Here is a 13,121-nt window from a genome sequence, read left to right as displayed (position 1 = left end):
CATGGTAGTGATGGATATATAAACCGGCTGAGATCCGCTCTTTAGGCAAAGCACGGATATACATAGAACAACTTCAACAATAACTTATTCCTTCTTCTCCTTCTTCATAGGACATTCAGTACGCCTTCCTATTGTCTACTGTTAACATGTCGCTATACGTCTTTTCCGATTTTGTAGATAGATTCTCCAGTTGTTGAATAACGTCCCAATATGTGCATATTGATTTGCTGTGATTCTCCGTTCGAACATATTCTACTTCGAGGTACAACGATAAGGGCCTGCCTTCTGTGAATTCGACGACCAAGCGGATCGCGGCGACCCGGATCGTGACGGCTTGTTCTGTAGCCACCCCGATTGACTCTAGGTCTTTGGCGTGAATTTCTAACTAGCCACCCACCCATACTACAATAAATTGGTTTCCATCCGGACTTGCAAATAGACAGTGGTCTTCCGGTACTGGCTTTAAGCACGTCAATTCCTTAATAATTTTTTTTGAAGAGGGCATCCCATACTGATGGACTTTCTCTGAGGCCAAAGATCGCCTTCTTTATCCAGAGAATGCGATCCTTATGCCCAACGGCATGCATTTTCATGTACATGAGCCTTGGGAGTGTCGGATTCATAAAGGCGTTGGATAGATCCCACTAGATCACACTCTTGTTCTTCTTGAGGGCCAGGACCAGCATCATGTGCGATGATACTATTGACAGTGTAGCGGTGTGTAGTACCGTTTATGGATCTTTCGGTTGTTGGTCGCCTCAAATCGTAAGTCTTGTCTTGCAGCACTTTAAATGCCGTCCCAATTCGTCTGTCTTGTAGGGAAAGGCTAATTTTCTATCAAGGCCCTTTTTCCGCCTGCAGCCTCCTGCTGAGTCAATCTCATGTCATGAGTTCACCTTGGCGTGTGCTCACAGGTGTGCTTCTCATACTCCCGTCCATTCATCTGCCATCTGGCAAGTTGGGAATTCCTTGTAGTGGATGACATTTCTGACATAGGGATCGGATGGGTGTGTTAGTTTCGCCATCTTCCCTTCAAGATCCCCCCTTCCAGTGTCTTGGGGCTAGGGAAAGTCTTTCTCTTTGCCACTTTCTTCGCTTTCTGTGGCTACCACTTGACTGCTGCCATAAGAAAAGGGCTATTCATACTGTTGTTACACACTGCCGTATTTTGTATTCAAATTTCACCCAATTACTGGGTGTCTGATTGAGTGTTAGAAGATGTGCAGTTAGTCCTTCAGCATCGCACATGCTATTTAGTGGCTGGCTGCCTGGAGGGTTGGTGGATGGAGTTGATGCAGCCCGCTGGAAAGGGCTTAGGCGTATATAGATATAGCTAGAGATGATTGGCCTAGTGTGTACAAAAGCCTTTGCTGCAAGACGATGGCAATTATTCTATTGCGGCTTAGATACACTACAGTTCCCATCATCGTTGCTATCCGCAGAGCACTAGTTTGTTCCTAGTAATTCTTGCATGGGACTAGCAATGCGACTTGATTCACCACCTTCTCTTACGGTGGCTACATAAGTAGTTCAAATCTAGACATACTACCGACAAAGAACAGTCGAAGCTTTATTAATAGTTGCAACTATTTCCTGCATTGATCCCGAGGGCCATGGCAATGCATGCCGGTAGTTAGATTTGAGCAAGTGATGCCAGTCAGTGTGAGTGTAGGTGTATCTGGTTATGTTAGGGTCGAGATAGCTAGATGGCTTTATCAAGGAAATGCTTAGTAACAGGGGGGTTTGGCGCAGCAAATCTAAACTAACCTACCGCTCCAGTGTCTCTACGTGAAAGATATATAGTGGCATGCAGCTGCTCGTAGTGAGTCTCTATATAAAAGTAGGGCAAGTTGGTCCAAGACTTGGCCTTTGACATAGTCTTTGGCTGGGACAGTCTACATGGAGCAACAAATGCTGGAAAGAAGCAGCAGTGTTGTGTTTAGTTTTTGCACAAATTTAAATTAGGCTGAGATATTGGCTCTATAATACGGGAGACACCAATTGTTCCACGCCGTGATTTCTTTGGTATTGTGATAACTACTATCTGATGCTACTCTTACTTCCCCTCCATGTCAGCAGCAATGCATACTTATTTACCCTAGATACCAGCAGTATTTTCAGTTAGGAGAGGAATAAAAGACCAAAGATCGATCCAATTATATGAGATTATATTCAGGTTAGAGCAGAAACTAGCTAAAACGCAGTATTCTCCTGATGCGAGAAATTGATATAAAACAACGAATGTCGAGTTGATAGCACCTGCCTGTCCGGCTATCTCAATTGACAGACACCTTCCGGTAGTAAGCATCGCAGTTGTTTTTAGATTCCCGTTCTTCGACGATTACTGGCTCTTTTCGGAGCAAAATTCCTTTTTAGCCACGACACGATTGCCTCTCACGTTGGTACACATGCACACATCAGTGCCGCAATACCAGTCGCAGTCACGATAGCCCGGATTCTCACCCATGTCCATGTCCATGTCGTCCATGTCTACTGCGGGCGACGGAGCTGCCATGACGGCATTCGCTGCGAAAGCGAGAAGTACGCTTGCTGTCCAGAACTTCATGGCTAAAGTGCTTTGGCGGTGGGTGCTGAAGGAGCAAAAATGAGTTTGAAAGGAGGGAGCGGGCGGCTCACGACAATGATGGCGAGTTCGAGGTGAGAGTAGAGTGACTAAAAGATGGAAAGAGGATGACCAGAATGTCAAGCTATACAGAATGAAGGAAGCTGATGTGAGTGTGAAGATGAAAAACCCAAGACCAATCCTCAGCTGGGAGAACTAGTCCTTATATACTATTGTAAATAATCTATCAGATAGCTCAATTTGCTACATTCCCCATGGACTCCAGCTAAAATCAAAAGAATAAGCCGCCATATACAATCGGGGAATCAGGTTTTCCGTCTCTCACAACAGTGCTATGATAACTCATGGAGAATAGCAACATCTACCATAGTGTCAAGGCACGTTAACATGCCAAGATCAAATGGATTTGACCTTGATTTAGAGTTCAAGGCTCAACAGACACATGGAAGCTCTTCCTACGGCGGCCAGATAATTCACCGCTCTATCCATGTGAATTCCATTGTATCGAAAAGTTGCTGCTGTAGAAATGGTTAGCTACTAGGATTCGATGTAGCTTTTCAAGAGCTGCTAAAGTGGGCTTTAGTTTGTCAAGCTCCGTGTTTCTTCCGTGACAAGGGTAGTTCTCATGTATTAGCCCGAAGTCTACAGACCGGTACTGTAGGAGCCAAAAACCCCGATTCTTTGGTAATCAAGGCAGGACTTAAATGAAGACTAGATGGGACCAAAGAAACCACATATTGCGTCCTATTTTATGACCAGCGTCTACTGAACAGTACTCGGCCAACTCTTCAACATCCTCCAAACGTTTGGCAAAGAAGACTTCTCCTAACTCTAGTAGCCTTCGCGTCCATTAACTATCTTGTTCCCTACATTGCAAGTTGGAATAAGGAACTAATATTTGTAGCTAGAGCTCGGTCAAGGCAAAGAAAGACGACATCTACACTACGCATTAGCTGTCCCTCTTGTGATTACACATGGAGACTAGAAAGTGAGGGTTTCAGGCGTCAGAAGACTTGACCGATGTTAGCATAGGGCTCCATCTTGTGTGTGTGGCTGGTGGTATTCTATTCCATGGTTTGACGGCACGCAGACTCGCATCTCTGCAAGGGTTCATCTGCCGATTAGCGTTCCGCTTCTTGTGTCTCTTTAGCTCTTCTAGTATGGCGGCACAAGACACAGTTGCAGGGATACTTGTTTCCGCTATTTTGCGGTATATGGTTTCGCACAAGCATGGAGATCTAACGACTAATCGATTGGCTGACAAAAGATTCACTCTATATTTAACACAAAGGTACAGTTGAATGATATCGGCCTGCACATAGACCTACATTCCATTGCCACTGATGCATAACAGCTCGAGCACGCCTGTACTCGATTTTGCATTTGCACCTATATAGCACATGCATATCGAAATAGCCCCCAACGCAACTGAAACTGCTCTCGGTGCACTGGAATACCATTATTCATCAGAATGGGCTAGTCTAGCCTTGTTCCTTGCCACATTTAGACAATGCACATAAAAACTCGACATAGGGTCAAGGCACATGTGTACATTTTTACGGATCATAATCCTGTCCTTTATTTGTACTGCACATCGCATACGACAAGCATGTCTGTCACACTTTGCTCTAAAGAAGAACGGGATGGCATAACAGATTCACTACTATCATTTGAGGTAGCGCTTGTCTTTTTTCCCACCCGAGATCAAGTAGTTGTCTTTCTTGTGCAAACGACGAGGAGCACAGCACATCAAACGAAAGGCAATATCACGATTACGGAAAGCTACCTAGCCTAGCAGGTGCACTGTGCTACATGACGCAGAAGGTCTGTTCAGGTTGCTGTGTGTAATGCTATCAGTGCTGTACTACAAAAAGAATGGATGTCAGCCACCCTGACCGCCTTTTGTAGAATAGATCTTAAATGTTGAATCAGTTGGTTTATTAAGGGGTTTAAGTCTATGCTACGTCCTGGAACTATTCCTTTTGTATTGTGGTGCCAATCATGTCACGTGATCAGCCACAATAGGTTCTGTTGTGGAGATTCCAGCTCCACTCGGAATAACGTCGGGTAAACATGTTATGTAGATACGTGGCGCACGATGTTGTGAAGAGATTTAGAACTTAGTCCTCAATCAATTCGAATGAAATAGACATATGTCACAACAGGTTCGGATAAGTGGGGCACGTATGGGACGCCACTTAACATATGTACCGCGCCACGCAACACCTTTGGCCATTGAAAAAGTCAGACCAATCAACTAACAGTATTTGTCTCATTTGAATAACATCTACAGCCACATCAGCCACACCGACACAATGTGGCTCAGGACCCACAAAATGGTCACCATGAAGCCACTGAGATGTGAGTGACAAAACTTGGCTTTGGCTATGAAGGAAAAGGGAATGAATAAGTGGCAGTTCGGTTAACTGAGGCTTATCACTGAGCTCGGGAATACCTCCTGGGTTTAAGGTTGATAAAAGAAAGCTGAGGCGTGCTGATTTGTGATGCTCCAAGTGTGGCACTTTTCGATTTTCCTCAGCATGCTATTTGTGAACAGGACGCAGGACTTGGCAAGGAGTCACATCAAGCTCCTAGTTGCTTGTACGGTACGAGCCATCCCAGATATCTTTCTTTAAGGCTTCTGGTGTCTTTGATTGGCAGGGCTTGAACTTTCCATGCATCTTCCATTGGATGATGTATGGCATGTCGGAAGCAATGTCCGATAGAAGCGATGATGCGATTTGGGACTGGATTGGATGTCCTAGCCTACTAATGAGCTAGGTAGCTCCCTCAAGTGCGAGTGTAATACACTAGCAGAAGTGCCCACGACAACAAGGGTTTGTCTTATTTACCCTATTTTTGTGTATGAGTCTACATTGATCACAGCCAAATGCCCCTGACTTTTTCTCAGGCTAGAGCCTACTGCCACTATTGCAGTGTTCTGTTTTCCAATCAAAACTCACTCGCTTTTTTTAGCCCCTGAGCGATGGACACAGCGATCATTGCCTAGATCGTAGACCTGGCTTGAGCATTCAAATGTATTGGTTCGTGAATCATACGGGGAGGGCAAGGACTAGACACAGTAAAATTGCAAGAGCCTGATTAATTCTGGGAGGATGTATAGTCCTTTGGCAACACACCAACGATCCGGTGACTACATTCCTGCAGAGCTGGCCAATGATTGCGAAGTATGGCTCAATGGAAAGAGCCGAGAAAGGACCTGGGAGTGCATGGGCATAGCCAGATATAGCGACTCTACTGTGTGTGAAAACTCTTGCTCCAAGACGGTGATGATGGCTCGATCTATCGGGCTTTATCTATAGCATAGTCCTGGCATTAACTTTATCCACAGAGCGCTATTTTGTCTAGTGCAATCGCTCAGTTCCTCAGGCCTAGAATCAGGAGTAGTATCAGTGAAGGGAGACAACAGCAAGTCAAAGCCTGTGCTAAGTGCGCAAGACTATATTTAGGCTGGGCAAGGAACAAGCTCAAACGCAGCATCCCCGCGATGGTAAGTATCGTCTTTTAAAACAACAAAGAATCAGCTAGCTTTAAAGCGCCGGGCCAGCTATCTTGATTGTCAGCCAGCTGTGGATGTAAAGCATCATGGTGTTCCTGGGATGCTATTTTTCCGATTTTTCCTTATCCAGAAAGTGGCAGCAACTATCGTTAGCTACGACACGAAAGTTTCTTTCGTTATATCACCAGCACTGATTGGCCAGCCGATGGCAATGAGCTGCGGAGCTGCCATAATGGCATTCGCTGTGAACGAGAAATACGCTAGCCGTCCCGAACCGCGAGGAAGCGAGAGCGCAGCGACTGGGACATGGCAAGGAGATGGCTGAAACGCGAAGCTAGGCAGGATGCAGCTTTATGGTGGGATTGCGAAGATGAAGAAACTATGCTCAAGGCGACTTACATTCCACATTCATTTCACAACCTTGGTTTCTAGAACACATGGAAGCTGTTGCTACAGCGTCTGGACGACTCGCCCTTGCATCCAAATACATTACATTTGACTAACAAGCAGTAGTGACAGTAGTTGGCTGCTGCGATGTTGTGTGGCTATATAGCAGCTGTTAAAGTGAACTTTAGTTTTGCCGACTCCGCGTTTCCTCTATACGGTGATAGCTTTCAATTAGCCCGAAGTCCGCAGACTGCCCTTGTGAGATACATAAAAAGAATGCCTCCCAGAGGAACAGGAGGGTTAAAGCTAATAGAAGTACAGGAAGCCAAATACCTGTCTTCTGCCTTATCAGGCGCCCTGGACGTGCCGTAGATGAACTGTTGATCGTTCTCTGGCCTTGCGGAACGCAAAATATTTGCTAACTTTAGAAACTTTAGTCTATTAACTATTCCCCCCTATAAATGAGGAATTGACAAATAGAAATCGCACCTGTAGCCCGAGCTTCGACAACGTGACTAAGTGTGAGCTCCACGCTTTATATTGTTGGTCCCCATTATGTCATTGGCCATGAAGACAACCTCAAGATGTGGGAATATAACAGCATGTAAAGCAAGTCCCCAGCAGCTCACAGTCTGGAGTGCCATAGAAGTACTTGTTTCCACTACATTAGGGTCCATTATTGTGCACAAGCACCGCGATATATCGACGCTACGATCAACTGACAAAGATTCGTTCCATCTTTGTAAGCATAGATGCCATTGAATAACAACGACAAGAATGAACACATTCCTCCTGGTAGTCCCGTCCCAGCCCATCCCATGGCAGCTTCAGTAAAATAGCCTAGCTTTCTATGCACGTTTGTATAATGCATCCATATTCAAACCGCCCCCAACGTAAGCAAAATTACACACCGTGCGCCAAGAAAATATTATCTATCGAATTACACCGGCTCCGTTCTTCCTACATTCATGGTTTTGCATGCAATTCTAGTAAAAACTATATAATAGTGAAAAGGTAGATTGGTTTGAGCACATGGAGGAATACAAGGCTTAACCTTTATTGGCGCTGGTGCTGCATACGATAGCTACGCCTGCTATAGTTGGCCTCGAAGACGAAGAGAATAAGACTCGCCATGACCATTTGAAGTAGTGCATGGTTTTTCTTTTTTTTCGCATCCAAGATCAAAAAGCAGCTTGTCTCATCGGAATGATACCCCGGGAATGAATACTAATATTGGAAAAAGGAAGAGAACAGTATAATGAGCCGGAAGATGTCGTCCTGATGGACGTGGCCAGAAGCGAAGAGACTCTGGGCTTTTCTCAGCTCCCTGTAGTGACGGAACACAATGCATCAAGCAACAAGCAAGCAAGCAATATTAAGGATACAGAAAGATAGATGCTAATCACGTGTGCTAAAGGCGTGTAATAGCTACACTGTACTGCATGGCACGCAAGATCTGTGGTGAAGTTCCCGAGTTACAGTGTGTGATGCTATTGGTGCTGTCAACTGCCCCTATTCTTCATAAAAAGAACGGATTCTAGCCATCTTAACAACAGCATTTGCCTCATCTGGATAACCATAACTAAATGGGTTTGTTGCGTGGCGCACACTAGAAGTGTAAGTTAGTCCTAGATCCAATGTGGTAGGTGTTCACCCGTAGCTATTCCGGCCGGATCGGGCGAGTATGTGATGTAGATGCGTAGCACACTGTGCTGTGAAGACACTTACGACTTAGCCCTTAACTAATTCGAATAACACAACATATGTCACAATGGGTACCTTGGAGCCTTTGGCTACTGCTGAAGCACCCTGGTTGTGCATTCTCAACTTGACAAGAGCTCCAATCACCAGCCACGTCTACATGCAGACACTCAAGTCCTCGCTTTGACCGACGGTGTCAGGCCATGGAAGTTAGACCATGAATAGTTCTTGTCTTGATTTAGGGCTTACATCGTGCAGTATCCAGCACGGCTTACAATCCATGTTGCGCAAGTGCACACTATGCGTAATGATTGTTGATGTGAGCGAAAGCGCGATAGCAGTCTGCCGTGGCCTTCAAAGATGATGTTACCGTGGATAATATGCCATGAAACACTCTTCCCCTCTCCGAGGCAGTCCATACAGTGGAGTCTTGATCGTTATTCAGAATAAAGGGAAGGTTTAGGTGCCGACTCGCAATGTATTTCATCAATACAGGCTGACTAAAGGCCTAAGTAAATTGACGATGAGAGATATATAGCAGGTCTTCAAACTTGATCAGGACATCCTAGCGGGCAGTTCGAAGGTGCCCCGACCCAAGAATTTCACACTTGAGGGACAAAGCTGGTAGGGGGTATATAGGAGGAAAAGCAATTCTCTGTTCTGTTAACCTGGCATTTCTGCAACTAGTATCTGCAAGGCTTTCACTAGCGTAGTGAGGCGAGCCAGCTTCTGTAATCAGCTTATCATGGAATTCCTGTTTGCCCCTTGCTTTCTTCTCTTCCCATACACGCTGAACAAGATGGTCGTTCTTCCAATACAATTTTTCATCCCCATGTCACATAGAGCGGTCCGCTGTTTAAAGTGAAGAGGCAGACTTCTCGGATTCTCAAGAGTGGTGAAGTCTGTGGATACGATCTCACGGTGGCACTGGCTACCGAATTGTCGGGCGGGTCTTTTGTTTCTTCTAGGCATACTAGCGTCTCGACCATAGTGCGTGGTGCTCCTTAAACACAGACTCCACCGAGGACCAAGCCAGCTACAGGGTCTACTTCTCCTCAGCCATTAAGGACTGAGGAGTCTGGAGCTTTAGAGAGGCGAGCCTGTGGATAGAGCCGGAGCCTCGGTCATAATGATAGTTCTCTAGAATTCTATACACCACTGACAGTGGGATGGACCTTGGATGACAGCTGAAAGTTGCTTAGTGAGGACCGAGTTTCTCGCCTCAGTGCCATCGGCACCGGTCTCGCCGGCTCGCAGCTATTTTCAAGGTGCCGCGATTATGGGTCAGTTTTTCACAGCTTCACAACTCTCTACACCTACACAATCATGAATAATACTCTGAATCAGCCTAAATTACTTGGGGCTCTATTTCTAGACACCGCTACTTCGATTTGATATGTTCGTGTGTTATGCCCTGTCTGTCCACAGGCCTTTGCTTCGTTTCTGCCCTCCGCTTCCGACCGCAATTGCAACAGCTGTCTTCTTCTAGCTGTACATTTACATCCTTCTGATCTTGCAAATGCTGCCCTTCAGCTACAGCGAGTCTCCCTCCGTCTCGCAATCGTTTCTTTTGGCCACGGCATCGACCAAGTATCTCATTCTCCTGCTGAAGAATCTAGTACTCCGACCTCAGCAACACCATCTGATGCATGACTCCTTGCATCCACCTTGCCAGTTTCTAGGCTGAGCTAATTTTGCATTGGAACGTCGTTCCGCACCTGCCACGACCATACCTGCCATGATAACTCCCATCATAAAGCCAGTCTCGCCAAACTTGTACATGTCCGACTCTACGATGCCATATTTGGCGATTATGTTCCGCACAAGCGTAAACCAGGCTCGGGTGGCCACTAGATCTTCGCATTTTACTCTTTGGTAGTCATATCTCAGAAAGCAGCGTGTCTTCAGCTTTGGTTCAGGTGGGGAATTGCCCGTATGCTTGTTTTGACCGCGCGCTTATCATGCACGCTACCGCCCCTGTACAGATGTTTAAATGTTTAATCCCTCTTTGCTTTGACTAGCTGTCGGGATCATGTCATTAAGCCAAGGAATACTCGGAGGTTTTGATAATCATGAGTGTTACACGCTGACGAGCTATCTAACCCACTATACCACGGGTTTGCCGTATTTTCTCGCGGTTTTAGAGGCCTAAGCTTGTTTTCACAACTGTCAGATCCCCCCCCCCCCCCTAGTCTAGTCTCCGACCAAAGGCTATTCAGACTGTTGTTACACTCTGTCGTATTTCGTATTCAAATTTCACCCAACTACTGGGTGTCTGATTGAGTGTTGGAAGATCTACAATTAGTCCGTCAGCATCGTACATGCTATTTAGTGACTGGCTGCCTAGAGGGTTGGTGGATGAAGCTAATGCAGCCCGCTGGAAAGGCCTTGGGCGTACATGGACATGGCTAGAGATGATTGGCCTAGCGTGTACGAAAGCCTTTGCTGCAAGACGATGGCAATTATTCTATTGCGGCTTACATACACCACAGTTCCCATCTTCGTCGCTATCCGCAGACCATGGCGATGTATGCCGGCAGCTGCATTTGAGAAAGTGATGTCAGTAGGCGTGAGTGTAGGTGTATCTGGCTATATTAGGGTCGAGCTAGCCAGATGGCTTTATCAAGGAAATGCTTCATAACAAGGGGGCTTGGCGCAGTAAATCTAAACTAACCTACCACTCCAGTGTCTCCACGTAAGCAGCAGTGTTGTGTTTAGTTGTTGCACAAATTTAAATTAGGCCGAGATATTGGCTCTATAATACGGGAGACACCGACTATTCCACGGTTCTGCATGAAGTTGTGCGGCCTTGATTTCTTTGGTATTGTGATAATTACTACTATCTGATACTGCTTTTACTTCTATATCACCAGTAATGCATACTCATTTACCCTAGATACCCGCAGAACTTTCAGTAAGGAGAAATAGAAGACCAAAGATCGATCCTATGATGTGAGATTATATTAAGGTTGGAACAGGCACTAGCTAAAACGGGGTATTCTCCTGATGCGAGAAATCGATATAAAACAACGAATGTCGAGCTGATAGCACCTGTCCGGCTATCTCAATTGACAGACAGCTTCATGTAGTAAGCATCGCGGTTGTTCTTAGATTGCAGTTCTTCGACGATTAGTCGCTCCTTTCGGAGCAAAACTCCTTGGCAACCGCGACACGATTGCCTCTCACATTGGTACACATGCACACACCAGTGTTATAGTACCAGCTGCAGTTATAGTAGCCAGGATTCTCGCCCATGTCGTCCATGTCGTCCATGTCTACTGCGGGCGACGGAGCTGCCATGACGGCATTCGCTGCGAAAGCGAGAAGTACGCTTGCTGTCCAGAACTGCATGGCTAAAGTGCTTTGGCGACGGGTTTTGAAAGAGAAAAAATGAGTTTGAAAGGAGGGAGCGGGAGGCTCGTGGCAATGATGGCGAGTTCGAGGTGAGAGTAGAGTGACTAAAAGATGGAAAGAGGATGACCAGAATGTCAAGCTATACAGAATGAAGGAAGCTGATGTGAGTGTGAAGATGAAAAGCCCAAGACCAATCCTCAGCTGGGAGAGCTGGTCCTTATATATTTCAGAAAACATCCCCTTGGCTAACTCAACCGTCTAAGCTAACCGCTTCTTCTAGCACAAAATAACAACAAGCTATTGTTCGTGAAAGTGTGTCAAGGTTTTCCTCTTCTCGACAAAGCGCTTTCATCTCATGGAAAATAGCAATGTCTACCCTAGTATCAAGGCACATAGCCATGCCCGAGTTGAGATAGTTCTAATCTTGATTTAGAATCCAAGACTTCCAAAAGCTTAACGGATACATGGAAGCTATTCCTACGGCACACAGACTATTCAACGCTGCACCCATATACATTCTTTCTCATCAACGGGCAGTAGTGGCAATAATTGGTTACTACGATGCCATTTAGCCTTCTAGAGCTATAGGAGCAATTAAAGCGAGCTCTATTTTTCCCAACTCCCTGATTCCTTTATGGCTGGGATAATTCTCATTTATTAGCCCGACTTTCCGTTCCGAAGCAAACTAAGACTTGCCCCCAATGGAAGCGTTGAAACTAGTAGGAATAAAAAACTACTTAACCTATCTTCCATTGGTTACCATCAATGTACTCTTGGACAGTGTCTTCGATCAATTTTTGATCATCTCCCAGGTTTTCGGCACAAAAGGTAGTTCCGGACTCCGGCAACCTTAATCCCTTGGACCTCCCTTTCCATGCACTTGAAGCTAAAACGAGTGGCTCGCGTGGGTATCTGCAGCTTGGCTAAAGTAACGAGGGGTGCCCTCTACACTGCGTGTTGCCTTTCTCCCTTATTTCGCCAGTCATGAAGACTTGCCAGTGAGGCTTTCCTCTACGAAGTGGAAGGTCTCATGTCAAAATAGAACTCCATCATGTGTAGCTGGTCACACTCTATGACATTGTTCGACCACAGGCAGATCCAAACCTTAGTAAGGGTTTACGTGACGACTAGCACCTTGGTCACACTCTATAACATTATCTAATCACAAGCAGGCTCAAATCTTAGTAAGGATCTACGGACGATTAACGCCTCGCTTCTTACATCTCTTCAAACCTCCCGATAAGGCAATATCGTATCATATAAGACACACCTATTACACGGACAACTGAATTGTGCCAGCCCTCCGAACGCCTTTCCCGTGTCAGTACTAGCCTATAGGTGCGTGCTTGGTTTTCTATTCACGCTTATATAGTCTATGCGTATTGAAATCGCCCCCAACCCAAGTAACTAACTACCCCTTGCACTCCAAAGGAACCTGTTATTCATCGAAAGAGGTTGGTCTTGCTCCCATCCACTCCCATCGTTCTACTCATAATGTAAATAAGAAGGCCTGGTGTAGTGTAAAAGCACACTCCTTCAAGGACACAGAGGATACGGGGCTTGGCCTTTGCTCGT

General features: G+C 45.8%; 1 protein-coding gene across 1 annotated transcript; it reads right to left on the bottom strand.

The window, feature by feature from the left end:
• Positions 1 to 11,256: 11,256 nt before the first annotated feature.
• HOO65_060639 (uncharacterized protein) lies at positions 11,257 to 11,543 on the bottom strand (the record flags this gene model as incomplete). Its single annotated transcript, XM_071004102.1, has 2 exons — positions 11,257 to 11,348; positions 11,399 to 11,543. 2 exons carry the CDS (start codon positions 11,541 to 11,543, stop codon positions 11,257 to 11,259), a joined length of 237 nt encoding a protein of 78 aa, XP_070857989.1.
• Positions 11,544 to 13,121: the final 1,578 nt, after the last annotated feature.

Source organism: Ceratocystis lukuohia, assembly GCF_044167205.1.
Source record: "Ceratocystis lukuohia strain C4212 chromosome Unknown Supercontig6_pilon, whole genome shotgun sequence".
Lineage (NCBI taxonomy): Eukaryota > Fungi > Ascomycota > Sordariomycetes > Microascales > Ceratocystidaceae > Ceratocystis > Ceratocystis lukuohia.
The sequence above is the reverse complement of the archived record's forward strand: the minus strand, read 5'-3'. Positions and strand labels throughout refer to the sequence as shown.